The sequence below is a fragment of the Rhamphochromis longiceps genome, linkage group LG1 (assembly GCF_057381845.1).
Source record: "Rhamphochromis longiceps isolate RC_006_pf linkage group LG1, R_longiceps_female_GT1.1, whole genome shotgun sequence".
In the NCBI taxonomy this organism is placed as follows: Eukaryota; Metazoa; Chordata; class Actinopteri; order Cichliformes; family Cichlidae; genus Rhamphochromis; species Rhamphochromis longiceps.
Genome location: NC_140557.1, coordinates 3,642,844 through 3,670,329, shown reverse-complemented (window position 1 = coordinate 3,670,329; position 27,486 = coordinate 3,642,844). Strand labels below are relative to the sequence as shown.

At 46.5% G+C, this 27,486-nt stretch overlaps 1 protein-coding gene across 5 annotated transcripts in view; it reads right to left on the bottom strand.

The window, feature by feature from the left end:
• plekhg4 (pleckstrin homology and RhoGEF domain containing G4) overlaps positions 1-27,486 on the bottom strand; it is a 61,581-nt gene that overhangs the window by 883 nt on the left and 33,212 nt on the right. For all 5 annotated transcript variants that reach the window (XM_085406225.1, XM_085406318.1, XM_085406071.1 and 2 more), the window contains exons 2-22: positions 22,847-23,044; positions 18,320-21,200; positions 16,108-16,275; positions 15,801-15,924; positions 15,631-15,724; positions 14,315-14,401; positions 14,114-14,230; positions 13,464-13,562; positions 12,467-12,754; positions 11,448-11,570; positions 11,149-11,340; positions 3,091-3,971; positions 2,673-2,922; positions 2,442-2,531; positions 2,126-2,350; positions 1,231-1,401; positions 967-1,147; positions 777-893; positions 549-690; positions 377-477; positions 99-253 (exon numbers count right to left, since the gene is read on the bottom strand). In XM_085406225.1, coding sequence (XP_085262351.1) covers positions 99-253; positions 377-477; positions 549-690; positions 777-893; positions 967-1,147; positions 1,231-1,401; positions 2,126-2,350; positions 2,442-2,531; positions 2,673-2,922; positions 3,091-3,971; positions 11,149-11,340; positions 11,448-11,570; positions 12,467-12,754; positions 13,464-13,562; positions 14,114-14,230; positions 14,315-14,401; positions 15,631-15,724; positions 15,801-15,924; positions 16,108-16,275; positions 18,320-21,200; positions 22,847-23,044 — 6,684 coding nt within the window. The remainder of the gene's footprint in view (positions 1-98; positions 254-376; positions 478-548; positions 691-776; positions 894-966; positions 1,148-1,230; positions 1,402-2,125; positions 2,351-2,441; positions 2,532-2,672; positions 2,923-3,090; positions 3,972-11,148; positions 11,341-11,447; positions 11,571-12,466; positions 12,755-13,463; positions 13,563-14,113; positions 14,231-14,314; positions 14,402-15,630; positions 15,725-15,800; positions 15,925-16,107; positions 16,276-18,319; positions 21,201-22,846; positions 23,045-27,486) is intronic.

Below are 27,486 nucleotides of genomic sequence, written 5' to 3'. Positions count from 1 at the left end.
GAGAAATTCCCAGAGAATCACCGAGCCGCTCGGAGAGATGACAAACATATTTAAAAATGCTCTAACTCCGCCTCCTTCATGGCGCTGTCTGCACTCACAGCTGAAATGTACGGGCTGTTGAGGTGCTGTTTGCTGGGGGAAGAGGGGGAGGGCTCCTCGGGCAGCGCTTCCTGGAGGTGGGAGGACACGCAGCCGCTGTCGGAGCCAGTAGAGCCGGAGAGGCAGCGAGACGACGAACCTGAACTCTCAGTGGCTGAAGACAGAAAAAAGAAAAAGAAACTGCAGTCAGGCGTTAAAGTGAAGAGGCTGGAGGATTGGGACGAAGATTACTCAAACCTAATCTGAGACTCATGAGTTTAGGTGTGTGCTGACGTACTCATGGAGGGCTGGCTGCTGGTCTCGTGCTCCTGCTCGTCTTCCTCGATGCACGAAGCGCTGAAGGAGCTCTGAGTGGTGGGAGGAGGGGGGATGCTCTGACTGCAGGAGGGAGAGGAGGATGTTATAAAACCAGCACAAGAACCTTTGACAGCAGGACAGGTAAGTCTCACCTGTACATGTGCAGATTGAGCGGTCCCAGCAGGCTGGCTGAAGACGGGCCTAATGCTGCAGGGTCAGAGGTCACCGTTCCCCTTTTAAAAGGATTCGAATGGTCGAAGACGGAGACGGCGATGGACGCCCGCGTTCTGGCACCTGAAGGACCCAATCACCGTTTTACTTTTTGATCATCAGTAACTAACGAGCTAATTGGTGAATTCTAGTGAAAGTCTGAGCGGCACCTCTGCTCTTCATCATGTAGTGAACGGCTCGGTCGCTGATGGCCGCGTCGCTCGGCTGGATGTCCAAGAACGGTTTGTTGCCCACGCCCATCGACACCATCTCCTTCAAACGCATCTCTGCTGGCAGAAAGACAAACGGGTGAGTTGATCTCCGACACCGACGCTCTCCTGAACGCTCCGCCATCCGCACCTTTGTTCCTCGTGGCCTGGGTCCACAGGATTCGGGCGATGTCGTTTGTCCAGGCGTGTTTTGCGTCCGTCGTTGTCGCCTGAAGGATGAAGGTCTGATTCTTGGATGTCCTCCTCCTGAACCAGATCTCAAACTTCAGCCCGCTGTCCCCCGTCGACTCTGTCAGACCAACGTCCGCCGTCTGCAGCACAGGCACACGTTTTCTGCTCAGAAAATTCCTCGCCTCACGGTTGGCGTGGGCTCGCCTGCTCTTGGAGAGCTTACCTTGAAGGAGTGTTTGTAGATGAAGACGTCCAGCCCTCCCTCCATCTTCTTAGGTTTACTGAAGAGGACGAGCTCCTCGAACAGGAAGATGCGACGCTGACATTTCCTCCTCCCACTCCAGACAGTGAACTCGTCCTGCCGGATCAGCTGACCCTGCTCCTTCAGGTTCACCTGCAGGCAGAAGAAGAGCTGATTGGGTTTAATTCCTAAGAGTAGCCGATTTAATTATGTTCATAAGGTCCATCGAAACTTAATTTAAGACGCTGTAGACTTGGGCACGAACGATGACGCTAAAACAGGATTATAAGAAAGTAAAAGACCGTAAAAGCGGCTCTGCTGAGGCTCATGGGACACAGCCCTTAGTTTGGTAATCTGAACACAAAGGAATGGCTGGTCAGGCTTTTTGGAGGCTACCCCCAGCCTCACAGGGAGCTGCAGTCTGCTGGAGGAAGCCTCTGAACTGGCTTCTGGAGTATTTCACAGCATATATGGAAAATAGTTTCTGATACTGTTACGCTGTTTAACTTAAAAGAGCAGAAAACACAAAGAGGGAGCTTTTAACGACACGGTCCGATTTAAACGTCTCACCTTGAGCTCCGTCTTTATCATGAAACCCACAAACACAAACCTCCCATCTTACTGTGGTAATCATGTCCATCAAGGCGGTCGTGTGATTGGTTTTTAGTTGGACTACTAAAAAAGTTTTTCAGGATTTTGGATCCAGAAATTTTTAGGAGACCATCATCAAGGATTTTGAAACAAGTGATCAGTTCCAGAAGTTCTGCTCCTTGAATTTGATTCATGTGTGATGTGGAGGGGACTTTCACCTCAGATCAATATTTCTGGCGAGTCTAGAACACGAGTTTCACCTGAGCTCAGATCAGGCTACACTTACGTCACAGTCTCGAATGGCGTCCATGGCCAACAGGTCGTTTCCATGGCGAAGCTGGAACTTGACCATATTGGTGGCAGACTGCAGTGCCGTAAGCTCCGCCTCTTGTGCCACGCCCACCTCCTTCATGAGGTCAGTGAGGAGCAGCGCGTATTTGCTCATCCTCTGAACGGGCTTCAGCAGGTAGGAGGACAGGTCCATCTTATCGCCCAGCTCCAGCTGCTTCCTCTGCAGGAACGAGGGGGGCAGGGGTTAGTGCGAGTACAAATATGAGGTCACATGAAGGTCAAAGGTCAGAGGTGGTGGTTGTAGTTCTCACTCTGAAGAAGGAGTGTCCGTGATTCGCCAGAAGAGCGTCAGACTTGGGTTTGTTCTTGCTGTAAAGAGCGTACAGACCGAACTGCTGCTGCTGTTCAACACAAACAACAAACACATTCACACAGAGTACATATGAAGAGTGTGTGTGTGTGTGTGTGTGTGTGTGTGTGTGTGTGTGTGTGTGTGTGTGTGTGTGTGTGTGTGTGTGTGTGTGTGTGTGTCCGTCCCCTACGTGTCTGAGGAAGCAGTGTGGCACTCTGAGCGGATGCTTCGAGCAGGCCTCCAGCTCCTTCAGGAAAAACTGGCTGTGGAAGTCGAGGAGTTTCTCCAGGTTGCCGAAGACGACAGTGCGTTTCCCCCTGAGATCCTGCGGGAGGTCTGCTCGGTCCATCTCAGGGAAGTAGTGATGTATGATGTAACGCAGTGAGCGGACGTACTCGCGCTCCGTGTTCACCATCTCCTCCACAATGTGACGCAGCTTGCTGCACACACACACACACACACACACACACACACACACACACACACACACACACACACACACACACACACACACACACACACACACACACACACACACACACACACACACAGATGTCAGCAGAGTAGTGTCAGTCTACAAATTCAGTCTGAGAACCAGGATTACCCACCTGCTCCTGGGTCGGGGTTCTCCGGTGGGTGTGCTGGGTGTCCCGGGGCTATGTGGCCCCTGTCCTCCCCAGCTGTGAGGTGGTGTCCTGGGGCAGAGCGTGCGGTCTGCTGCCTCAGTGCTGCTGACCTCCAGACCACGGATGAACACACCCGTGTTTCCTCTGCGCACTGGCTCGCTGAGGGCGCGAGCAGACGGGCTGTAGCGCGACGTCTCCGGGGTGGCGGGGCAGTCGAAACTCTGAGTCTTCCTGAGCTGCTGTCGTCTGCAGGAGGAGGAAGAGGAGAGGGAGAAGGAAGACGACGATGGAGTGAAGCAGGGAGAAGAATCCAGGCGGGGGAGTCTGGGACTGCAGGAAGTGATATCCACACGGTCTGAGGACTCGTCTGAGGAGGAGCTGCGAAAAAGTCGCCGGAGGAGCGGCGTGTGCTGCGGGGTGGGAGGGGAGGCGGAGCCAGCAGGGGTGGAGGTAATGGAAAGAACCGAGGAGGCATTTGTTTTCTCCTCTGGCAGGCGGGAGGAGAGCCAGAGTCCTGACAGAGACTTCCTGGAGGAGATGGAGCTCCTGCTGGTGGCAGAGTCAGAGCGGCGCCTGTGGGCGGAGTCACGCGTCTTGAGTGCTGCCTCCATCTTCCTGTCAAACATCTTCTTGGTCTCTTGACACTTTGACCAAGCGAAGCTCCACTGACGAAGGCCTCGCTCGCCCCGCAGTTCACCCGCAGCCACCTTCATTTCCTGAAAACAGGCGTCTGAGATTGGTGGGTGCAGACGCTGGTAGTCCTCCAGGCAGCCAATCACAGCTTGGCATTTGTCTGGCAGTGTGCAGTCCTCCATACTGATCCCAGCTAGGTGACGCATACCCTGCAGCGCCCAGCCATAAGCCTGCAGAGAGAGAGGGGAGAGTCACATGGAGAGCCGATGGAAAGGCGCCATTCCACTTCCTGTTAAAATGACTGCAGTTTAGCTGAAGTACAGCAGGGGGCGCTCAGGAGAAAGTCAGACAGCATCAAAAATCTGTCAGAAATTAAATAAGACGACTAACTAAAAACAAAAAAACCCAAACAATCAGCAGTCACGCTGTAGTGCGTGCTCATTGGTTGGTTAAGGACAATAGAAAACACTCTCAGTGGCACCCTGTTCAAAATGATAACTAAACATCAGAACCAGAGCTAAAGCCCAGCAGGAACTTTGTGTCCAGCTGGTTGTGATGGATGAAGGAAACGCTCTCTGAGGCTGCTGCTCGCCCGACGCTTCAAATCAACATTTACAGACGCTGTGACACCCCAGCGCTCAGAGGTGTTTTACTATAACATGAAAAACAATCTGAAACTCAAATATCATCGTTTAAAAAATTCAAAGAGCAGAAGATCTATTTTGTCCAGATGACATGACCTTTGACCCTAGACAGCAGCCCACTGAAGAAATGTTTTTTTTTTCTTCGTTTTAATAAATTCAAAAGCAAAAAGACTGAAAAAAGAAAAAGGCAGGAAGTGATGGGGTTACTTTAGCTGGTTATGATGGGAACATTTTAAGTTTCCCCAATCAAGTTGAACACCCACCTTTTCCCCGCCCACTTTTTTTTTTGTGCTAGGGTCACACACAAAGATGCCATGGTGCAGGTCCTCTTCTCACATGGAGGAGGTCCTAAAGGGCCCGCACTAAAACAGCTGATGTAACATGTAAACTTTTAAACCATCTCTCTGAGAAGACGTTTTCCTCGTTTGTTTTCAAAGTGATGATGTTTCCTGGTCCAAGCCGTTCCAGCTTTTCCTTTAAAGCGAGCAGAACTCGGACCCGACACTGAAACATTCAGGGCGTCTCCATTTTTTCTGTCTGTTCGGACAAACAACAAGAACAGACCGACAATGACGTCACTCTGCAAGTGTGTAGTCAGAGAGCTTTGAAGTGTGAGCTCGTGTTTGTGTGCGCACCACGAAGGAGTCGACCGCCAATCTCCTTTTTGCTGAAGGCTGGAGGGGGAGGAGAGTGTGTGTGTGTGTGTGTGTGTGTGTGTGTGTGTGTGTGTGTGTGTGTGTGTGTGTGTGGGGTAAATTAAAGACCAGAGGCCTCCTGCTTCTCCACTGAAGAATGACTGAATGAGTCTTTACCTTCCTGACATGCAGCTAACATATTACTTCACCACTAAAACAGCAGGAGACACACACGCACACAAGGTCATGTGCAGGTTATTCCAAACTTTTCAAGGCCTGGAGAGGGAAAGTTCAGCAGCACTGACAGCGGGTTGGGTTTGGGCAGGGTGTGGCCAGCAGAGGGCGCTGGAAGCACAGCAGGGTGAGGGTTCACTGTGAGGGTGCAGACACCCTCTTCAGTGCCTGCTGAAAGAAAACAACCCACCAGCATCGCAGAACACTGAGGAGCAGCTCTGACACTTCAGTCTCGGCTGATTTGGTGACAGCGGCGATGGTTTGAGTCTAAACGTGCAAAGCACAGAGGTTTGTGGCACAACAATCATCTGCTGCACGCCTGCCTGAGAAGGTGGAGGTGTGCTCCAACATCTATCTCTACCTACACCAACTCTTCAATCAGTCTTCCCAGAAAGGCTCAAAGAGGAGAAAGTGGTCCAAAAACAGACGGATGTGTCAGTTAATATTTCATTAGATAAGGTCTAATAATAATCCATTCAGACGTCTTCATGAGGTCGACGTAAACAACCAAGGCGGTGACACAGATATGATCCGACAGGACGTGCTAACAATGAAACCATATGGACATCGATGTGGCAGGAGGCTACCGGGTCAGCGCTCTCCAGACCGATTAGCTGCTGATGTGTCCTGATCGCTGCAGCCGCTCACTTCCCACATGCACAAAGGTGTGTGTGTGTGTGTGTGTGTGTGTGTGTGAGTGTGAGAGAGAGGATCGTCACAGCAGTCCTTTATTGTAACTGTACTCTTTATCTTCGATTCTACAACACAACAACTGTGGGTACATTTTAGTTGTCAGCCAGGTTTAATCATTTTATTAAGATCTGATTGGACCACTTTAAATGAAGATGACTTGGGGTGTTTTCAGAGGACCTTTTTATAATGAATAGTTTACCTGCAGAGACCGTGGCAGACAGTGGTTGGACTGTGGAAATGACCAATGTAGATCTCAATATTCTGACTGTATAAAAAGCTTTTCATGAACCCAGATGCTGTGTGTCTTTGGACTATTTCAGCAGCAACAGGCTGGAATGTCTTCCACATGTAGCACACAGCAGGCGCTACTCTGTGGTTTAGGTAGAGAAACACCTGGTCGAGCGTGCAGGAGGCAGCACACATGATGGCCGGCCGTTAGCAGTGATTGTCTGGGACGGTTAGCATTAGCTGCCAGGTTAAAGACTGGAGAATTAACGGTTGGAAACTTGAACACGCGCAGCTTCTTTGGACCAAGTTGTGGGCTGCTGTGCATGTACCATTATTACCAAAGGCTGACCCTCCCTCTACTGGAGGTCTCGTCCTGTTAAAAGAGTGTTCTTCCTCCCCATCATCACCAAGTACTGCTCACAGAGCCCAGTGATCACATGAGCCTCTCTAATATTTAGGATCTTTACACTTCAATATGAAGGTCCTTCAGATAAGTGTTGTAAACTGTTCATATAATAATATGAGGAACAGATTGTTCCTTTGTTTTCGTCTACTTTCATTATTTTAGCATCGTTCACATCGATTTATAAAGTAAGGCTGAAGAAATGTACTGCTTTCCAAGTAAGGAAGCTTTGGATCCAGCGTTACTGGACCATTTCCACTTCACAAACCTGACAACATTTGCTTTTAATCTATTTTCAGGCCTCCGACAATCAATGATCAGAACAGATGCCGATTACGTTTCCGTCGATCAATAAATTGATTATTCGGCCGATTGTTTCAGCTCGCCTCTGGATGTTTCCAAACAAGAGAGGGAGTGAAAACGTGGGGCAGAGAAGAGGAGGACTCTAATTAAAATAACATGTGGTTGTTATGGTGCTGCAGAGGGGGGAGGCAGGAGGGGGAGGAGGGATAAACAGGAGCACACGGGCTGTGGTTTTGGGGACAGTGGCCCTGCAGGACTCCAGGCCTGGAGCCAGTCAACCAAAGAGGAGGAGGGGAAACAGAGGGAGGGCGGAGGAGGCCAAAACCCTCCAAACCATATAAAAGGAGGGGGTAGGGCTCCTTTCCTCCTCCTTCAGAGTAGTGGTGAACCTACTTCAAACGGTTCTGCGGTTCCTGGAGGAGAGCGTTTTGTCTTCAAACTCTTGTTGATGTGAAAGAAGTCTTTTGTTTCACTTTGTTTCTTCACTCTTTGCTCCGTTTCTATATTCTGTGCTTTTATTCTGAAGTCTTCATATAAAAGGAAGAAATGTCAAACAAGGCAGAATCCTCCAATACCAGTGTTTTTATGCCCCGACGTCAGAAACAGCTGTGCCCAGAGCTGTCGTGTTTTCAGGTGTCCATTTGTCCCATTCTTGAGATACTTAAACATGGCAAAAAAAATTACTTGAACTCGAAGATGGAGGGTAAGATTTTCATGGTCAAAGGTCACTGTGAGCTCACAATATTCAAGAATTCAGACACTACCTGACAAACTGTCACACATCGTTTTCGGTGCAAAACGGAAAACTTAAAAACATAAAACTGACAGATGCTGTATCCTGTCCAGATCAGAGGAAACTGATCTCCTTCCTTTCAATATAAAATCACTTATTATAAAAACACATCTACATGCTAGCATGTCATAGCTGACAGAAGGGAACTGCTGCCAGAACGCAGTCGGAGGAACTGATCCGAGGAGGTGTCGACGGTTTGGATCACAGCAGGTACCGACGAGGTTCAGAATGAACCCAATACTGTGTTCGAGTGGTGCGTATTAAATAAATGAGCTGACACATGACCAGATCTGGTGTATCGCCATCCGAGAAGAAACTAGGCAACGTGGTGAAACTATTCTGAAAACGAGCCCACGTGGAGCTGCTAGCGCCTGGCCAAACCTCGCTGCTGTGCTAAAAGCTGTTATTTTTAAAGATTCTTAAAGAGGTAACGGGTGAACTGGAAATGGATCAAAATTATAGAATTCATCATTTTTCCCCAATATCTAATCACGATTAAGTGATTTTACCAAAAATATTTAAAAATAAGTAAATACAAGAAAAAACAAATGTTTTCTCCGAATGCTGCTCATCCCCTCTGAAGAGAAAACTTGGTATGAATCAAACTGATTTTGGAGACTGAGCTCTGATAGCTGTGGTGGAGCAGCTGGTTTACTGACTGGAAGGTTAAAGTTTCTTTACTGGCTCCTTGAAATGAAATGACAGTGTGTGTAGGTACAGCAGAATAAACCCGTAGCCTGAGATTGCTCCCTTTATCGTCCACCTATGAGCACAGAGCGCTCTGCCAGCTGTTGGAGTTTTTTCCTGCCACTCAGCTGTGAACAATGTGGACACGACAAAGCGGAAAAGGGAATGATGCTGCCGCTGTGACTGCTGTGAAATGGAGCAGACAGCCAGTTTTGTATTTGCTAATACCCATTTCCTTTCCTTTCCTGCAGACTCTAGCTGGAGTCTCCGTCCCCAAAACGCATGAGAAGCAAAATTACCTCCGACACACCATCATCGAAACAGACAGCAACCCTGTGTTGCTTTATATGCAAAAAACACGAGTCAGGGTGGGAATGTCACTGAGCCGCAGCAACATGACAACATGCGTGATCTGGAAACGACACGATAACATCTGCAGCAGGTAAACTGGTAACACACACACACACGCGCGCGCGCAGAAAGAGAGCGAGCAACAAGCAGCGAGAGCAGCTTCAAAGATCTCTCTGCAGTCAAAGTGACGCCAAGTTAACATCAAACGGCTGAAAAACTGCCACACACACACACACGTGCTGATAAAACTTCTCCAAAGCAAACCTCAGCTGTGTGTGTGTTTTTAAAAAAACAACAACAAAAAACAGTAAGAAGTGTGTATCGTACCTGTGTGTTCAGCTGAAGCTCTGAAGCCTGAGTGATTCGCGCAGAGAGCAGCATCCTGACCACACACACACACACACACACAGTGACCCCCCCAAACTTCATCAATGGGCTGAATGGCAGATGGGCGGTCCCAGGAGGAGAGGAGGGGGGGCATCACCACGGCGACAAAGACTTTGTGGTGAAAGGAATGAAAGGGGGATGGAAAGAAAACTTGGCACCGGAGTGATACCTGGACCGACCACACACACACACACGCACGCACACACACACACACACACACACACACACACACACACGCACCATTCCTGTCTGTGTGTGTCAGGTCAGTACTGCCTGCTTAGTGTATCAGAGAGGAAACTTCAGCACACTCTGTGGTTGGTGTTGTGCAGAATTTGGTGGCGTGACTAAAGCATCCGAACAAACTTCACTGGTGAAAGTTTAAACATCGGTCTGAAACACGTGCCTGCCGACCGGCCGAGCCCACCACTGAGTGAGGCGGCTCGGATCCCCACAGGCTGATGTTTTCACCCACAGAGCAGACATGTCAGGACAGGACAGGAAGTGAGGCTTGAAAAGACTTCCACACAATGAAAAATAATCTTCTTGTCATCGCAATTTCAATTTTTGTTTTCCCCAAATAGAAATCTTCTATGTCTATGTTGCATTTCAACAGAGAGGCTGTTTCTCTCCTTTGGTTTAGTTCAACTTTGCAGCAAACCGAGCGAGTAAAAATGTGTCGGTCCGTCATGTTCATTCGCACGAGCTTATGAGCTATAGCAAAAACCATAATTACTTTGTTGGTAATTGTACGCTTGATTTCTGTACCAACTTATCATGAAGTGTCTTTTTACAGGGAATTTGGGATCATCCTTTCGAAAAACAAATGAAACAAATGAAATGAAAGACAAAGGTCTACGGACGCGCGAGGTCGTCAGAAGGGACTTTGGATGAGCGGCTGTTTTCTTTGAAGAGGCAGCAGGAGGCCCAGCAGCTGCTGCACCTCGGGAGATGATAGAGAAAATATAGTTTGTTGCAGGAATGTGGACCATGTAACTTCTTCGGGCTAAGTGTGGCTGGGACCCAATGTGTGTGTGTGTGTGTGTGTGTGTGTGTGTGTGTGTGTGTGTGTGGTGGGATCTGGACAGATCAACTGGATTCTTGATTTTTCAGTTGTCACAGGACTTGTTGCCGCCCCACGTGGAGGAGTTTAAGTATCTCAGGGTCTTGTTCACGAGTGAGAGACTGACAGACTAGATTGGGGTGGTGTCTGTAGTGATGTGGACGCTGTACCGATCTGTTGTGGAGAAGAGGGTAAAAGCAAAGCTGTCGATTTACCGGTCGATCTACGGCCCTGTCCTCATCCTACGCTGTGTACGTCCTAATATGACACGAGTCTGAATCTTTTCTGAAAGAAAACCGAAAGTGCGCCGGAGTTCACACCGTGTCGCTCTTGGTTATGATGTGAACAACGATCGAAGAAACTTTTGTGGTCGGTGCGTTTGTTTTTATAGGATGTCTGAGGGACAACTTCAACTATTTCATGACTGAATTTCAAGAATCTGCACATTATAAAAATATCAGCATGACATAAAAACACACAAACAAACCTACAAGACAGAGTCATGTGGACAAAGACCATCACCCCCCTCACACCCCTTTACAAAGAGTCCAGTACACAAAGCAATATTGACACTCTCTCCCCCCTCTTCATCCTCCTGGCCTCAATACAAGCTGTCAGTTTCACTGCAGGGAGACGATATGAGGAGGAGGAGGAGGAGGAGAGACACGACAAACCAGCTGCTCCGATCCACATTCAGCTGTTTTACATGCAGCTAAAATTAGATTTCTGAAGATGGATTCGAAGCTGCTCAGACAGAGCTGACAGGCTTCTCAGATGGTTTAAACCGAGAGACAGTAAAACATGAAAAATCAGAGCACAGCTGGAGCTATAATCAGAAAGAGCAGCAAGTACTGTTCACAACACTGAAATTCACTTTAGCTAATCTCAGAAAGCACCAGATTAAATATAGATTTACACATTTAGATGACTGTGAGGCTCAAACTGCCATTAAAAACCGATCCGATGAGCCACAGCCTCAGTGACTGTACCTGATCTAAGAAGCCGTAGAGTCGGACGGCCCGCTCGATGTTCTGCCCGGTACTGCTGACCCGCTGAGTGAAATCCTGCAGCTGAGCCCAGAAGGAGTGAACTTTGTCCTCGTAAATGTGGAGGTCAGCGGACGGCACGTCGTCCCGGCGCTCCAGCCGAGACAGCAGCTCCTTCCCTCGTTTACACTGGTCCTGCACACAGAGGAAACAGACCTCATCCTCTGTGGGGACCAGTCCTCAGTATGGGCTAAAAGAAATGTTTGAACGAGTGAGAGAGAGTGTGTGTGTGTGTGTCGTACGTATGCCGTTGTGCAGAAGTCCTTGTAGTCCTGCTGTTTTTCATTCAGAAGCACCAGAGAGTCTGCCGGCTCTTCCAGACTCTTCAGACGAACTTCACCAACCTCCTGTAGCCACGTCTTCACCTGACACACACACACACACACACACACACACACACACACACACACACACTTCTTAAAAAACCAAACAGAACTCCAGTCGACACTTTTTTTTTATGGTTACGAAGTCAAAGAATGACAGAAAAACAAAAAATAAGGCTAAGAAAGGAAAAAGAGAACCAATCAATGCTGCAGCTCTGTCAGCTCGTCTATGCCTGAGGGCCAAATGTCTGACAGTTCATCCACACCCACAAGCAGCAAATCACTCACATATGGATCTACCTTAACCTGAATTACCCATTTATGAAATCCATATATCATCTAATGTTTATTCATTTTCCTAATCATTCATTTGTGAGTGTGCTCAGGGAGGGAAGTGTTTCATCCTGTCAAAGCTTCAGAAGACGAACTCGTTCCAGTTTAACTCCAAACACATAATTGGTGTTTTTCTGTTGATGGTTATTGATCTGATATTAATCTGATGTTATCAGGTAATAATTCGATTGCTTACAGCTTAGAGCGCATATTTCCAAACATGCCTCCATTTCACAAAAAAGATGTAGTAAGTTAAAACCTCCCTACATCTGACAACCACAACTCCACTTTAGTTTTTTCCTCCTACTGACAAGATACAAGACACCAGAGTTCAGGTTAAAAAAAAAAAGAAAAACATCTGAAAATTATATTTTTTTAATGTATTTATTGTGCATTACTTCTTTTGGCCTACTTGCAGTACCTTCACAGCACACCAGGGGGCTGCTGTCCACACTTTGATCACTGGCTAAGAGCGTAACCAAGGAAACAAAGGAGGTGGGAGTGTCTCAGTGTCACGGTTCATCATGAAGTCAACTCCTCACATTAAGACGACACTGATGTAAATGTCAGTATGAACGATGCATACTGAGCGTGCTCAGACTGACCTCGCTGAAACCTTGCTCCAGGTTCCTGAAGTCTGCGATGAAGTTCAGCTCCTGCGTTTTGGAGTTGGACAGCATCACCAGGCGGTGGAGCAGCTCGTCCACCTGCTCGTACAGAGCCGACACTGACTCCACCGCTGCCCGCTGGTCCACCGCCACGCCGACGCTGCTCTCCTCCCTGCGCAGCCACGCCAGCGAGGCGCCGCCTTCCTGCTGGAGCTGCACCAATCGGCTGTCTGCGAGGATGCTGCACATCACTGCCCTGTAGCGGGACAGCAGCAGCTCGGCATCCTGGCAAAGACAGAGAGGTTTGAGCTGGTGTCTGAACCTTTATGTGAGAACAGAGCAAAACCACAAACTGTTCAAGTGAATAAAAACACGCAGAGTGGATTTTAATACTTGTGAAGGGATCAACAGCCTCCTGTTGAAACTGTTCATGTTTTCAATGAGCCCAACTTTTAGACCTCATTTCCAGTTTTATATTAAACCCAATTTGTATAACATAAGAACAGGAAATGATAAACTTTACAAAAGTTTTGAAAAAGTTCTGGAATAGCACCGTGAATTTGGTCAGAGTGCCATTTGCCCAGAAAGGATTAGGAGCACGAGACAGTCTTTCAGTCATCCAATCAGATATCTTAAAAAGACGACTGTATCTCAAACTCCAAGCGGGGAGGATGGTTCAGAGTTCAACTGACTGAGTTGTAGTCCTTAGCTCTCCTAAAGACTACAACCTCCCCCCGATTGTTCTCATATAACTAACAAATTTGTTGTTAATTGGACAGATTTAGGTTCCTAAAGTAAAAATACTGGCTACCCCTCAGCAGACACACCTATGGTATCAATTTGAAGCGCCTCTGCTGCCTCACTCTCGCATGTACAAACTAAGGTGTCCACGCACGCCCGGCTGGCGGGGTAATCACAGTACCCCGTCGGCCTTTTACAGGTGAGGAGTAGACACAGATCTAGCACTCTCTTTCCATGCCGTGTGTGTTTTTACCTCAGCGGTGTTCGGTAAAGGTGTGGATTGCAGCGCGTTGATGCTCTTCTGCAGCAGGCTGATGACGTCCTCACACTGACGGGTCAGCTGCTCCAGTCTCTGAGGGACAAACACACATTTTCATTGTGTGAATCGTTTCCAAAGCCGCACACTTAAACTCACTTATGAAAGAAGAAAAGAAGCTTTAAATAGTCAACTGGAAGGTGAATAAAACCTTCCACTCTACGATACAAACCTCATGTCATTAGCACCCCAGGAATGTGGGACAACCTGTCCAATTATTTTTTAATGAAGCATGCAACGTTTCAGCTGCAGAAAAGCAAAGAGGAGCTGTGAAAGTCCAGAATCAGACATGCCTCACCTGCACCAGCGAGCAGGGATTAACCTGTGCTGACTGATTTGGGTTTGTCGTGACACTGAGACGTCTGTCCAACACGCATCAGTACAAACATGGAATAATAGTCTGAGTCTTATACTCATGTAGGTGAAACAGTTTTCTGATGACTACAAATCATCGAAACACTTAAGAAAGGTTTGACATTGTTCTAACAAACAGACTTCACCGCGTTCGTGTGTTTCACTGTTACACGTCTGCCTTGTTGTTTCTTTTTGACTGTTCATTTTAATCTGTGTGCGAGTTTTACACTGACCAATCTGAAGCTGACCCAGCTGCTCTGACTGAAGATGAAGGATCCTCCAAACTCCACGGGAAGCTGTCGGAGCTCCACGTGTTTCTGGACAGACTTTGGAGAGCTCAGCACCTCCACCTGCACAACAGAAACATCAACGCACACTTTAAAACATACATTCACACAAAGGTGTTTGTGAGCAGCTGCGGTGTAAAGTGTTACCTGTGTAGCTGCAGGTTTGTCCACACGCAGAGATGAGTCCTTGTTAGCAAGGATCAAAACACCGTGGATGGAGACTGGTGTGTCCTCCTGCGCACACGCACGCACGCACACGCACACACACGCACGCGCACGCGCACACGCACGCACGCACACGCACGCACGCACGCACGCACACGCGCACACACACACACACGCACACAAGTTGTTCATGTATTTAGAACAAGAACCAATTGACCACATTTTCAGAGAAAACCACTAAAAACAGAATTAAACTAATAAAATACATCAGGAAACAAAACCGTTCTTAAAACGGGGCTAAAAACTGGAGTCTGGTTGATTTTCAGGTTGTTAGTCTGCTGGGGGTCGAGCTTTTCAGATGTTCTGCTTTCAGGATTTAAAGTTTGATTAATGCTAATAAATTCAGATAGAAATAGCCTGTGAGTCACTGAACCCATATATTAAAGAAAAGCACTGGTAGACAAAGAGTGCTGTTGTTGATGCGTTATACTCACGACCTCTGACCTCTCTGGGTTCAGTCTGTCAGTGAAACCAGCTGACTGGAACTATACAAAGCTGTGTGTGGACTTGTTTCTAATCCATAAACGATAAATTTCAAAAGCAGCAGCAGAGCAGTCCTCCAACCACCGCAGTTTGTAACTAACGCCCCCTGTTGGTCACTGACCAATCAGAGCACATCATTAAGGAGCTCAGTTGGCCTCTGTAACCACACTTCTCTCTTCCTAAGTTTTCCAGTGAGGTGGAGATAAAGTTTACGGGGAAAAAAACTTCTTTTTTTTAAACTAACTGACTGTCCCCTCGTTCCTGAAGGTCACTGACGATGTTCAGACCTGGATGCCAGAGGGGAGGACAGAGTAAGGATCCATAATCCATTTCCTGTTTGACCAGAAACTAAAAAAAACTGTGGCTGCACAGAAACCTACAGCTTCAACTTTGATACTTTAAACAGAAACAAGAAATCATGATTGAAAATGTAAAAAACATTCTCAGATTCATGGTCGATCAGACATAAGAAGGACGACATATTCTGCTCTCTACAAATGTTTCTCCACTATTCACGTTCTGCATGTATTCCTCATCAGGAGCAGCTGCATCATTGTTTTAATAGGAGCTGAGATGCTGTCTCTCACGAGTGCATGTTTCTCTAAATGACTCCTGGAGAATAAAACGACTCTGAGGGGCTGAAACATGAGAGAGACTCCAGAATTAGTAAAGCCACCTTTTCTCGCACGCGCTCAGTCTGCAGCTCCACAGCACAGAGCTCCTGTCTCCAGGTAGCTCAATCATAACCAACTCACCTGCAGCGACCTGAGGGCGGAGTACAGGGCGGGAGAGGGAGCAGCTCCACGGGCATCCACCAACACCGTCAGCCCCGAAGCTAGCACCTCCTTCCTGTTCCATGAAAGAAGTGATATCAGAGGGTGGACAGCACAGAGACCTGGGTAACAACAGTAACAGAGGAGTGTACCTGAGGGTGGAGGTGTAGTAAAGGAGGAGGCGGGGCAGCTCAGTGCTGTCACAGTCCAGGTGGGACCACACGGGGCTCGTGGTGGAGACGGTAAGCAGCGCTCGCCCACCTTTGTCTCTGGTTCCTGCAGGAAGACGCAGCAACTTCATTTACACACAGAAACAATGACTCCAACTCTGAAGTTCAGTCTCTGCTCCACCTGCCCAACTTTATAAACCTCAGGCTGGAGCTTCTGACTGCCCTGATCTTAGTCTAGTCGGGTCTGAGGCCTGAAACTGGTTGGTACATGACGTTTGTGTTTTCTCACCAGGCAGACAAACAGCTCCAGACCTCAGCAGCATACTGTACAGTCTGGACTGGGAGGACTGGGTGACAGGCTGGACTACCCTTGGAACAGCTGCTGGTTGTTCTGTCGGATTCGAACCAGCAGCCAGAGCAACCTCTGACTGGGCAGGACGCAGCTCACTGCAGAGGCCTGTGAAGAGATGCCGAAATGAACCTGTGTTACTTACAGTGTACTGACACAGCAGGCCTGTGAGGCCCAGTTTTCATGTATGACACAGATAATGGACATGTTCTCACAACTAGAAATACTGTGCTGCTGGGGTTCTCTCACAGATGCAAAAAAAAGAAAGAAAGACCATTTATAGTCCAATCTGGCCATCAAGGACATTTTCATTCTGAGATTCAGCTCCGCCGGGTCATGCCTGCTAAATTTCAGGGCTGCGGTTAATGTAGAACTTTAACCGTTAACCTCAAAATGGCAAAACAGCTAAGAACCAGACAAAAGTGTCCTCACTGTCAAGGTCTCCACGTCTGAGGACACAAATACAACAGTGCACGCACGCACGCACGCACGCACGCACACTGCCTGAAGACTTTAAACCACGAGTGTCAAACTCCTTCACCGTCCACAAAGAGCTGAATTTGATCTCAAGCACAACCAAAATCATTCCCTTCTTCAGTTTTCAGTTTTTTGTTCACTTAAGTCAAGATGTTGTAAATAAGCTGAAACTGAAGTGACGTACGCCCCTCACCTCACTCCTTTAACATTTAACAGAAGGTATCATCTCTTTTTTTTTCTCATTTTTCTCATTTAGTGAACTCGAAGAAAAGCAGATGATAAACAGTCTGTAACATCTTAAGATAAACAACAAACTCCAGCAGCAGATCTCAGTTTTTCCACACTACTGGACAGGCATGGAGGCTTCACCTGTAGAGTTTCTAAATCCACAAAACTAGAAATGCCTTCATCTTTCATAGACTATCGCTGGCGTCACTGCAACAGGAACAGCAGGGGATTTTATTGACCAATAAAGTAATTCATAATTTTACACTTTTTTTAAAGCCATCTATTAGGTCCCACTGGATGATATAATTTTGATTTTAAATAAAGAGAGAATGTTTTCAGTTAATTCTCAGAGTCCAAGGCTTCATCAGGGTTTCACAAAGTGCAAGTCAGTCGCAGGTGGGAAACAACCCCTGTGCTGTGGGGTATAACCCACAGGGGGTGCTATAATGAAAAGCAGAAAAGTGTACAAATATTAAAAGTGTGGAAAAACTTAAGTACAATAATATAAATATAAATAAATCATGCAGCTACTAAACAAAACAAAACAAAGTTTTCATGACGTTCATGTCTGAACTAACCAAATTGACCAAACTCAAATTACAAAACAAAATAAATCTATAGAGCAAAAAAGTTACGTGCTGATACACACAGACAACGTAGACTCCCTGACACGCACTCTCACCAAACCTAACATGAAGACAGAGGATCTCAGCAGTTCCTGTGGTTATGCTTCCTCTGCATGAGATCTATCCAGGCTTCCGTGATTTTGTTCAGTAAACAAATATATAACCTGTGCATCCTTACTCAGTATGTTACTGTCAAGTGTTGGAGCCTATAAGGCAGCGCTCAGGGCAGCAGAAACTGACCTCTTACTGTTTTAGGTATTCTGGGTGATTTGTTTACATTACGATGCACAGAGTCGTTTTTTAGTTCAAAAGCTTGAGGTCATCAAGACTCTGCTGCATCTGAACACATCGTGATAAATCTGCATATTTTACTATTTGTTAAACAACCGGAGGGATGAGACGTTCAGCTTTCTCTGAACTGAAAGACACTGCAGAGAATTCCCCTTAATGGAGCCTGGAGCGAGAGCACAAGGCACACAACTTCCTGTCTGCTCTTGGGTAACAGAGGCAGAGCAGGCCGAAAAAAAAAGTGAATGGTCCTTTAAATGATCAACGCAGTCGTGTGAAATGTGAGATTTTATAGAAAAAACTGAAAACCTGACACAGACTCGTTCACAAGCTGCTCCTGCAGCCACACAGGTGAGTTAAAACAGGAGGTGAAGTCGAGGGTAGTTTTAGTGAAAGAGATGCAAAGGAAGAACCACTCAGCCAATGAGGAGGAGGAGGATGTGATAAAGGAGGAGAAAGAGTGAGTCTGATGGTCTGTGGGAGGAAAAGCAGGAGAGGAAAATGTACTGAGGAGGAGAAACGGGTTCATGTACCTTCAGTGTGACACTCTGAAGCTCCAGCAGCCTCCTCACAGCTCCACCGCTCCTCTTCTTTTTGGACTTCCTGTCCACTGTTGGACTCCTCAGCTTTTGTCGGAAGCAAGTTTTGATGTGCTGCTGGTGTGGAGACGCAGTGCAGTGTTTTACACTCCTCCGCATTATTCTCACCAGTACTGGATTGATCAGATTCTTCTGTGGGTCCCTGAAGTGCACTGCTTTCAGAATAAAAGTCATCGCAATGTGCTTTGTTTTTAGAATAAGAGTCCCCAGGGTCAGGTGTACTTTCAGAATATGTGCTTGCTAAGTGAGAGTCTTCTGTATTATTTTCAGAAGAGCTCTGAGGTTGTGTTTCTTTTTCAGAATTAAAAGTTCCTTGATGTGTTTGCAGTGTGTTGCTTTCACAATAAGAGTCCCTGTGTTGTGTTAGATGTGTGCTGTTTTCAGAAAACAAATCCTTGATCTGCTTGTATCCTGTGCTGGGCCCTTCAGAGCATGTGTGCTGTGTCTGTTTTTCAGAATAAGAGTCCTTGTAATATGGTTCTGTTGCTGTTTTTTCAAAATAACAGCACTCAGTGTGACGCTGTTTATTTTTTTCTGAGTCAGCGTGTCGTTCTCTCGCTGTACTTTCAGAATAATAGTCCGCAAAGTGCGTTTCTGGTGCTGTGTTTTCAGAATACGAGCCCTCAGTGTCTGTTTCTTTTATGTTGCTTTCAGAATAAGAGTCTCTTGCCATCTCTTGCTTGTTATTTTCAGAATTAAAGTCACTGGAGTCTATCTGTTTAGTGTCACTTTCAGAATAAGAGTCTTTGTAATGTGCTTCTCGTACTGTGTTTTCAGAATGAGAGTCCACCGAGTATGTTTCTAGTACTGTGTTTTCAGAATAAGAGTCCTGAATGTGTGGTTGTTTGTTATTTTCAGGATAACAGTCCTCGCAACGTGACTCTGTAGCTATGTTTTCAAAATAAGACTGCTCAGATTTACTTTGTGGTTTGTTGCTTTCAAAATAAGAGTCAACAGCGTGTGCACGCTGTGTGGCATTTTCAGGATATAAGGTTTCTGAGTCTACGTTTTTTATGTTTTCCGAATAGTCCACAGAGTGCGTTTCTGGTGCTGTGTTTTCAGAATAAGAGTGCTCAGTGTGTAGTGGTTGTTTGTTATTTTCAGGATAACAGTCCTTGCAATATGATTCTGTAGCTATTCTTTCAGAATAAGATTCCTCAGAATGTATTTGTGTTTTGCAATTTTCAAAGCAAGAGTTACTGGAGTGCGATTGCTGTGCATCACTTTCAGAATTTGAGGTTTTTACTGGTTTTATGTTTTCAGAATAAGACTCCTCGTAGTATGGTTCTGTAGTTTTGCTTTCAGAATAAGAGCCCTGCCAGTGTTTCTGTTTTGTGTTATTTTCAGAATAAGAGTCTTTATAATCTGTTTCTGTTACCGAGTCGATGGAGTGTGCTTGTTGTGTGTTATTTTTTAAATAAAAGTTTTCAGATTGCTTTTGTTGTGCGTTACTTTCAAAATAAGAGTCTTTATCTGTGTGAACCTCTCCACATCCCTTTTCTTCTTCTGTCTCTCCTCCTCTTGCATCTTCTGTCACCATTTCCTCATCCTCATTTCTTTCTTTACTTTGTTGCACAATCACAACCTGTATCTCCTCCTCGACCTCTACTTCCTCTGGGCCTTCTTCTACCTCATCTTCTCCATCTTCATTCAACTCGTCTTCTCCATCTCCCTCTGTATCTTCACTTTCAGCTTCCTCCTCATCACTTGGGAACTCTTCCTCCTTTGGCACCTCCTCTTCTTCCTCAGCAGCTGAAATTACAGCTTCCTCCTTGTTACTTTGCTCCTCCCCCCCCTCCTCCACGCTCATTTCTGTGCAGGTTTCAGGTTTAGTGTTCAGATTTGTGCCTGTGTCAGTACCTTTTGTTTCTTCCGATTCACAGATGGATGTTCCTGTGACTTCAGGAGGGGCAGAGGAGGAGAAAGGGGTCGGGACCACAGCTTCACGGTGGTCCTGGTGGATGCTCTCTTCCATGAGCCTGCAGGTTGCATCCTCACAGGGCTGCGGGAAGTTGCTGTGTGCGTGAGCAGTGAGTGTGGAAGCAGCAGAGTGTATGTTGGTGGTTTGAGGAGTGTGTGCGGTAGCAGCAGACAGTGTGTGTGTGGTGGTATGTGTACTTGTCCTGGCTCGGTGCTGCAGGCTGATGGACTGGGTTAAAGAGCCTTTCTGTGGGGAGAAGCGAGGAAGCGGGAGCTCCGTCAGCTCCACGTACTCCCCCTCCGAGTCCTCGCCCCCGCTATTTGCTGGTGATTGGTCGGTTTTAGGCGAAGATGGGAGGTGCTTCACATCACTTGAAGAGGTTGCTTCTCTGTTGTTGTCAGATGATGTCTTGATTGCCACATCTTTGCCCTTAATGGAGGAGTCCTGGTCCTCCTTCGGAGCAGCACAGGGCCGACTGATGAATTGTGGGTAGACCAGATCCTCCCAGGGGACCCTAAAGACGTCTCCGTGGGCGGAGAGGAGGCAGCGCTCCAACCTGGATGCTCCGCGCTGCTCCCTCTCCCTGTTGACGGAGTCTAACCAGGCCATGCTAAAGAGCGACTGCAGAGCTACGCCAGACACCTCCTGCTGCTCCACATGATGGCTGCCGGCCGACTTGCTGCACAGGAGCAGGCGCGGTTTTAACGGGATGTCGCCCCTCCAGGAGGCCCTGTGTGCTCGAGGAGGGGGTGGGGCTGCAGAAGGAGAAACCAGCAGGTAGAAGTCTCCTGGACGGAGGAGGCGTGGGTCCAGATGACTGAGCTGAACGACTACCTTCTCGTGGATGCACAAAGGCCAGCCTTCATGACGAAACAGGAAACCACAGTACTGCAGCTGAGGAGAGAAGAGAGCATCCCAGTCAAGACAGAGCGTCATTAAAATCCTGGTTCTGAAGAATATCATCTGTATGGGTGCAAACTAACACCTTCTCCAAATATTGGAACAGAGCAACCACAGAGATTCAATTAAATCTGAGTAAAGTTCCCACCTGATCCCCTCAGAATCAGCTGATTTATCTCTTACAATAACTTTAATCTCTTTAAAGAAATCATGCAAAGGTTTACCTTCATTGTCAAATAACTTGCCCTAAAAGCACACGGGTATAAGTTGCCACTACATCTCTCCATGTGTAACAATGCAAAGCTAAAATCTTGCTAACTTTCAGCATCAGTATCACAGGATACATCATAGTTTTAATAGCAAAACCTGCACTAATTTAACATCTATGGCATAGAGCAGGGGTGTCCAACATGAGGAGCACAGACTCCAACCTGTCCCACTGGAGCATGTTGGAAAAGGTGAAGAAGAGGATAAATTTTGGAATTTCTTTCTTTAATGAAGCGAAATTCCTTTAACAGGTAGAAAAACACATAATTCTGAAATTGCAATGTGTAGTCAAACGTCTTTTCACTGCCACACACAAGAGATTCACTGATCCGACCCACTTAAGATGAAAGTGGGCTCCATGTGGCCCAGGTTGTAAAATCAACTGGACATCCCTGGCACGGAGGAACAGAAACGAGCACTGGAGCACGGAGGGCAGGTGGCTGGTCAAAACACTCCAACAGCTCCATTTTAAAACTTGTGAATTTCACTGTGAAATGAAGAAACCACACTGTTGTATATAACAGTCTCAACATGATGATCAAACAACTTTAGGCCCTGAAGATTTTCAAAGTTCGTGAAGGACACAGAGGATCCACGGATGATCTGTCTGCAGGTTGTTGCACCATCTCCTGTTCAGCTTGTGACAATTTTCTCTGGCGTAAGATGCCACGTCCCTTTTATTTGGTTTACTAAACTTTAGAGGGGAAACTAAAAGTTCTGCATCTTCATCCGCTATTCAGATCATGCAGTGATCCTGAGACTTCCTTTAAACCCACTCCTCTGTATTCTGAGGGCCTGTGGCTTGGAACATTTTGCATAGCCTCATTAACAAAAGTGAAAAAATACAAAAAGTGAAAAAACACAAAAGCTTATTTTGAAGGGCAGGTACTGGTTGATCTGTCATTAATATTTTTTAACAAGAGAACAGTGCTTAAAAGTCCATGTTTGGCAGCTGTGGCACATCTGTATCCACTTAGGCTGCTGTAGCTGCTCAGTTAATGAGTCCCTCAAACAGTCTGACATCTTTCTGTTCATTTACAGTCAAAAGTTGCATCACGAAGAAAAACACGCAAACTAGAGAGCAGCAGAGCCTCCCCAAATCTGACGGGACGTGAACGCCCAGCAGCGAGCACGTGAGCTTTGGAGTCGAACACGTACGACAGGCAGGAACAGACACGAATATTCTGTGAGTCGTTTGATTCAGAAACAGTGATAATCTGTGCAGAGATTCCTGTCTGTTCTTGTGTTCACCATCCAACCTGATGTAACAACAGACTACAGCAGAGGGAATCCACAACAAACAGACACTGAGCGTAAGTTAAGGACGCTTAAAGGTGTGACGAGATTACTCGGGGAAATGCAGAGATACTCACACAGGCATCCTGCTGGAGGTTTTGTAAGAACTGCTTTGCCGGCAGCAGGAAGTGGAGGAGGTAGCGGAGGCCGTCTCCTCGGTAACAGCGCTCCACAACGCTGAGGACCTGACAGAGGACAGTTGGGGATGTGGCTTGGAAGGGTGGGTAGAGGGCTGCCAGAGCCGACTGGATGCACCGGTCCAAAGATTCAGAGTCCTGCAAAGAGTATGAGACGTTTTACTTCAAAGGTAATTTATTTCAGCTGGCAAATCTAAGAGCTCTGCTACACTTTAACAGATGCCACAAATGAGAGTTTCACATTTTCAGATCCCAAAAAAAATCAGACACAGAAGAACCTTTAAACACACAAGGTTTCAATCTTCTTTAATCTGAGCTTCAGACGACACGATAACATCTCAACTGTGGATTGAAGTTGAGAGCTGGTAACAAATTGTCATCACCATCTGAATTTTATGCCTCTGTGCTTATCAAACAATCAATGCTGGCATGTTTTCCTGAAAGGTGGAGATTGCAAAACAGCAATGTCAAACTCACTTGTCAAACTCACTACCCTGCGTTAAGAGACGGATAATAAAACAGTTGCGCTGACGCTGAAAACAATGTGCAGGCCTAATTCTTTCCAAGTTTACTTTTACTGTGCGCTGTACAGTACAGTATCTGATGCAGACTGACTGTTTTGTTTATTTGTTAGTTTAAGGAAGTCCTCTCTGGCTCCTCTGTCCTGATTTTATCATACTGCTGATAAAAGACGTCTCTCAACCAAATCACTCTATAATGAGCCGCTCAGACCAACAAAAGGTGCTTTCATGGTATTAAAGAATAATCAGTTTCAGCTCATGTGGCCTTAATGCTGGGCTGTGTGTCACAATCAGCAGTAGAACAGCCCAAACTGCAGAGGATACAGGAGAGAACATGTGAGTGTGTGTCTGCAGAACATCCAGCTGTTGTCTTTAAAAACGCCACACCTCTGCATCACATTCCAGAACAGACAACAGCTCCTCTGTTCCCATCTGTTCAGACTGATCAAAGGGACTGATCGGATCGCCTCGGAGACCACAGCAGCTTCCTCTCCCGCTATGACCACACGTCATGCGAGTGTGCTGCACCTCCACAGTCAGCTGTCGTGTGTCCATAAAGCTGCTCTCACACTCATGTGCTTCCAATTGACACATTTGATTAATGTTTAAGGCCAAGCACAGAAGGCAGGCCCTGGAGGTGTGGCTGGGAGGCCCCGTCTGCAGCGGTAACTGGATCCACTGGTCTGGAAGTAGCGGCGACTGGTCAGGTAAAAATATCCGCACCCCGTCTGGCTCCAGACAGCCCTCTGAGGTGCGTGCGTCCATGCCTCCTCTTTAATTCAACATGTCTAACATTCCAGGCAGAAGCACACTGACTGGCAGCTCCACCCTCAGCGTCGGCTTCACTCACACAGACAAATAAGCTCAGTTTTCCTCCTTTTCCTGTCGTTAACGATCCAGGAGCAGCAGGTCGCCGCTGTGCAGCACCTGAGAAGCACCTGCAGCTACAAACCAGCAAGGAAGCAATAAGAAAATCTAATTTTCAACCAACTCTTCACCGTGAAGAGGAAATAACACAACAGAGACCATTAAAGATCTGCAGTGGACAGTTATCGGCATTCAGTTTTAAATATTAAAAAAGAAAACCCTTTTCATATTTTCCTGTGTTTTTAGCACCGCCAGGAAGGACGTTTCTATGGAAATAAAGGTGACGCTAACACAGCTCAACACACCAACACACCAGGGTAAAGTGTGGTGGGATGGAGTGCCAAGTGTCAGAAAAATAAAGGAAAAAGAGGTTTTGGCATGAGTTGAATGAAACCTGCCACGGCCTCTCTTTTTTTTCTTCTTTTAATTGTTTCATGTCAAATGTCTTGCTTTCATAGTCGCTGGAAACCAGGATTGTAACCAAGATTACATTTTGATGAATTGCACAACTATACAGAACTATGCACAGCGTCACTGGAGAGTGGTTTGGGGTGGAGCGCGTTCTTGAATGAACAGTGTAATAGTTCCAGATAGCTGAAATGCCCATCCCTGATAATTAACTGTATTTATAATGAAGTTAAAAACAGGTTTACCAAGTGCTTTACAGCTATACATCCAAGCAAAGTTAAACAAACGCAGCACATTATAAAACAGAAAATACAGAAACTCAGTAATCGAGACTGATACATAACTTGTCGTAAAATACATAAAAAGCTGTTTTATAAGCTTTAAAAGTGGATACGAGGGCAGCTCGTGTGATTATCAGCTGAAGCTTGAAGTGGAGTCTGTCTGTCGCCTGGCCTTCGGGACCAAAGGCAACAGCTGGTCCGAGTCTACAAGGAGGCATGCGAGTTTAATATAAGACTGGGGTTGGGCAACTAATTTTAATGTCATGAGCGATTTTGGCATCCGATGGTTATGAAAACAAGATAATTGCTACAAAAGCTCTCTCTCTCCGGTTTATTTTTGGCATTTTAAGTCTTTATTTGACAGCATTGTGTAGCGAGAGGAAGATACAGAGAGAGGGGGAGGGGCAGCCCGGTGCTGCCCAAGTCCAGTCCAAACCCACGTCCAAAACCATCCTCACCTCCATCCATCCTTATCCTGTCTGAGCAGGACGTTCCAGATATCTCCTCCCAATAATGTTTTCCAGTTCTTCCCAGGGCATCCAAGTTGCTCCCAGACTAGACAAGATATGTAATCTCTCATGAATTGAAGGTCAATCCCATTGTTTACTCCCAGTTGGGGTTGTTTGGAAAATTTAAGGCTGAGCTCAGTTTGGCTGCTTTTGTCCACCACAGCTCACGAGCACAGTTGAAGGCCGGAACAAAGATCAACTGGCTCCACTTTCTCTTCCCCACAACAGTCTGGTACAATGCCTCATGCTACCTCTACTTACCCATGTCATGCTCCACCATCTCTAGAGATATCTGCACTCCCTTGGTTGGTGCAGCAACGTTCCTCGATTCCCAGAAGGAGCAATCCACCATTTTCCAAGAGAGAAATGTGGCCTCTGACTGAGAGGTGCTGACCCTTATAGCAGTCACTTCTCACTTTGCTACAAACCGCCACATTGCAAGATCAAAGTCACATCCTGATGAACACGTCTTTCATTCACATTTCACTTAAAGTTCTAAATGCTTCGTGTAAAACACGTTCTTAAGTGAAAGCTGCTTCTTGTTTAAGTTTGTGAATACTCAGATTCAAGTACTGACCCAAATAAGCGCATGACTCCTGCTGTAATCAAGCAGTTTTAACATAAATCAGTTGAGATCGTCTCTGGTAGCAGTGCAGGGAGGGGGAAAATGGGAGGCATGCTCGCCGTTCTCAGCTGCACACTTCGGCACATTCTGTTGATGATTTCTGGGACCGTTACAGAAATCCAGATCACTGCAGATAACAGCATGACAGAGTTTGTGCATCATCCATGGTCTCTGTGATAAAGGACGCCTTCAGTGTGTCTTCATACTAAACTGATACCATCAGTCACACCGAGTTGCGAAAGAAAATTACCTTCATCTGTCCTCCAGAGGGCAGAACTCACGAGGCAGGTGCCTTCAGGCGCCAGCATTAAACGACTGGAGGCTTACAGGTGACAGTTGTTTAAGTCACAAAAGCTTATGTCATGATTTTTAATGCACCAGCATCTTTTTCTATTGAATGTAAGCACAACATCGGCAGTGAACTCAAGTCCAAGTTCAGTTTAAAGACAACCAGTGTTGACTAAATCATGGATATAATCCTGACAACATAGGTTATTCCTAATTTGCTAATAAATTCATAATAGTTTAATCAGAAAGATGTAAAAACTACAAATATGACAGAATGTGTAACTGAGTGTTTGTGTTTTCTTTTTCACAGCGCAGACAGATGGTGATGTAAGACAGCACCACGATCAACATCAGAGTCTTATTTATCTGCTGTATGAGTCTCAGATGCAGAGATTACGTCACTGCATCACAACAAAAAAATAAATAAATAAAATAAATTGAACATTATTTTCTGTTTTTCTAAGCAGCTTCTTTAGCGTTTAAATTCTCCTTATTTGACTTTGTCCTGACTGTAAAGTTTGACGCTTCTGTTTATCGCTGTATTTGCGCCGTATTCAAAGCGCCCACAGACCTGTTGAACTGACCCTGCGGTGATGTCACTAACAGTTTCCAGTTGTGTCGTCCTGCTCAGCCAGCGTTCCCCTTCAGCCTCGGCTGAATATTCTGGATGTGAATCAGGCGACAACTGGCAGCCAAATGCAACACTGAGGCCAATATTAGCAGCAGGATATCAGATGACAGCTGGTGCAGGGGGACAGGGGACCGGGGGGGGATTTTTGTGCTGCTGAAAAGCACCGTGGCAGGTTGTGGACGATCATGAGTTTAAAGTGCTGATGCAAACAGAGACCGATCGTAAACACAGCAGCGCTCCAAAAGTTACAACCGGAGTGAAAATAAATGGGCACTGATGGACGTCTCTGCTGACGTGACACTGACACAAAGCTGGCAGCTTCATCAACGACAGAAATTTACAGATTCATCGCTGCACCGCCAAACTTCAGATCGTTTTGTAAACCGTGGACAGTTCGTATTTACGACATTCATATCTTATACTGTCTATGGCCTACAAGTAAGAAAGCAC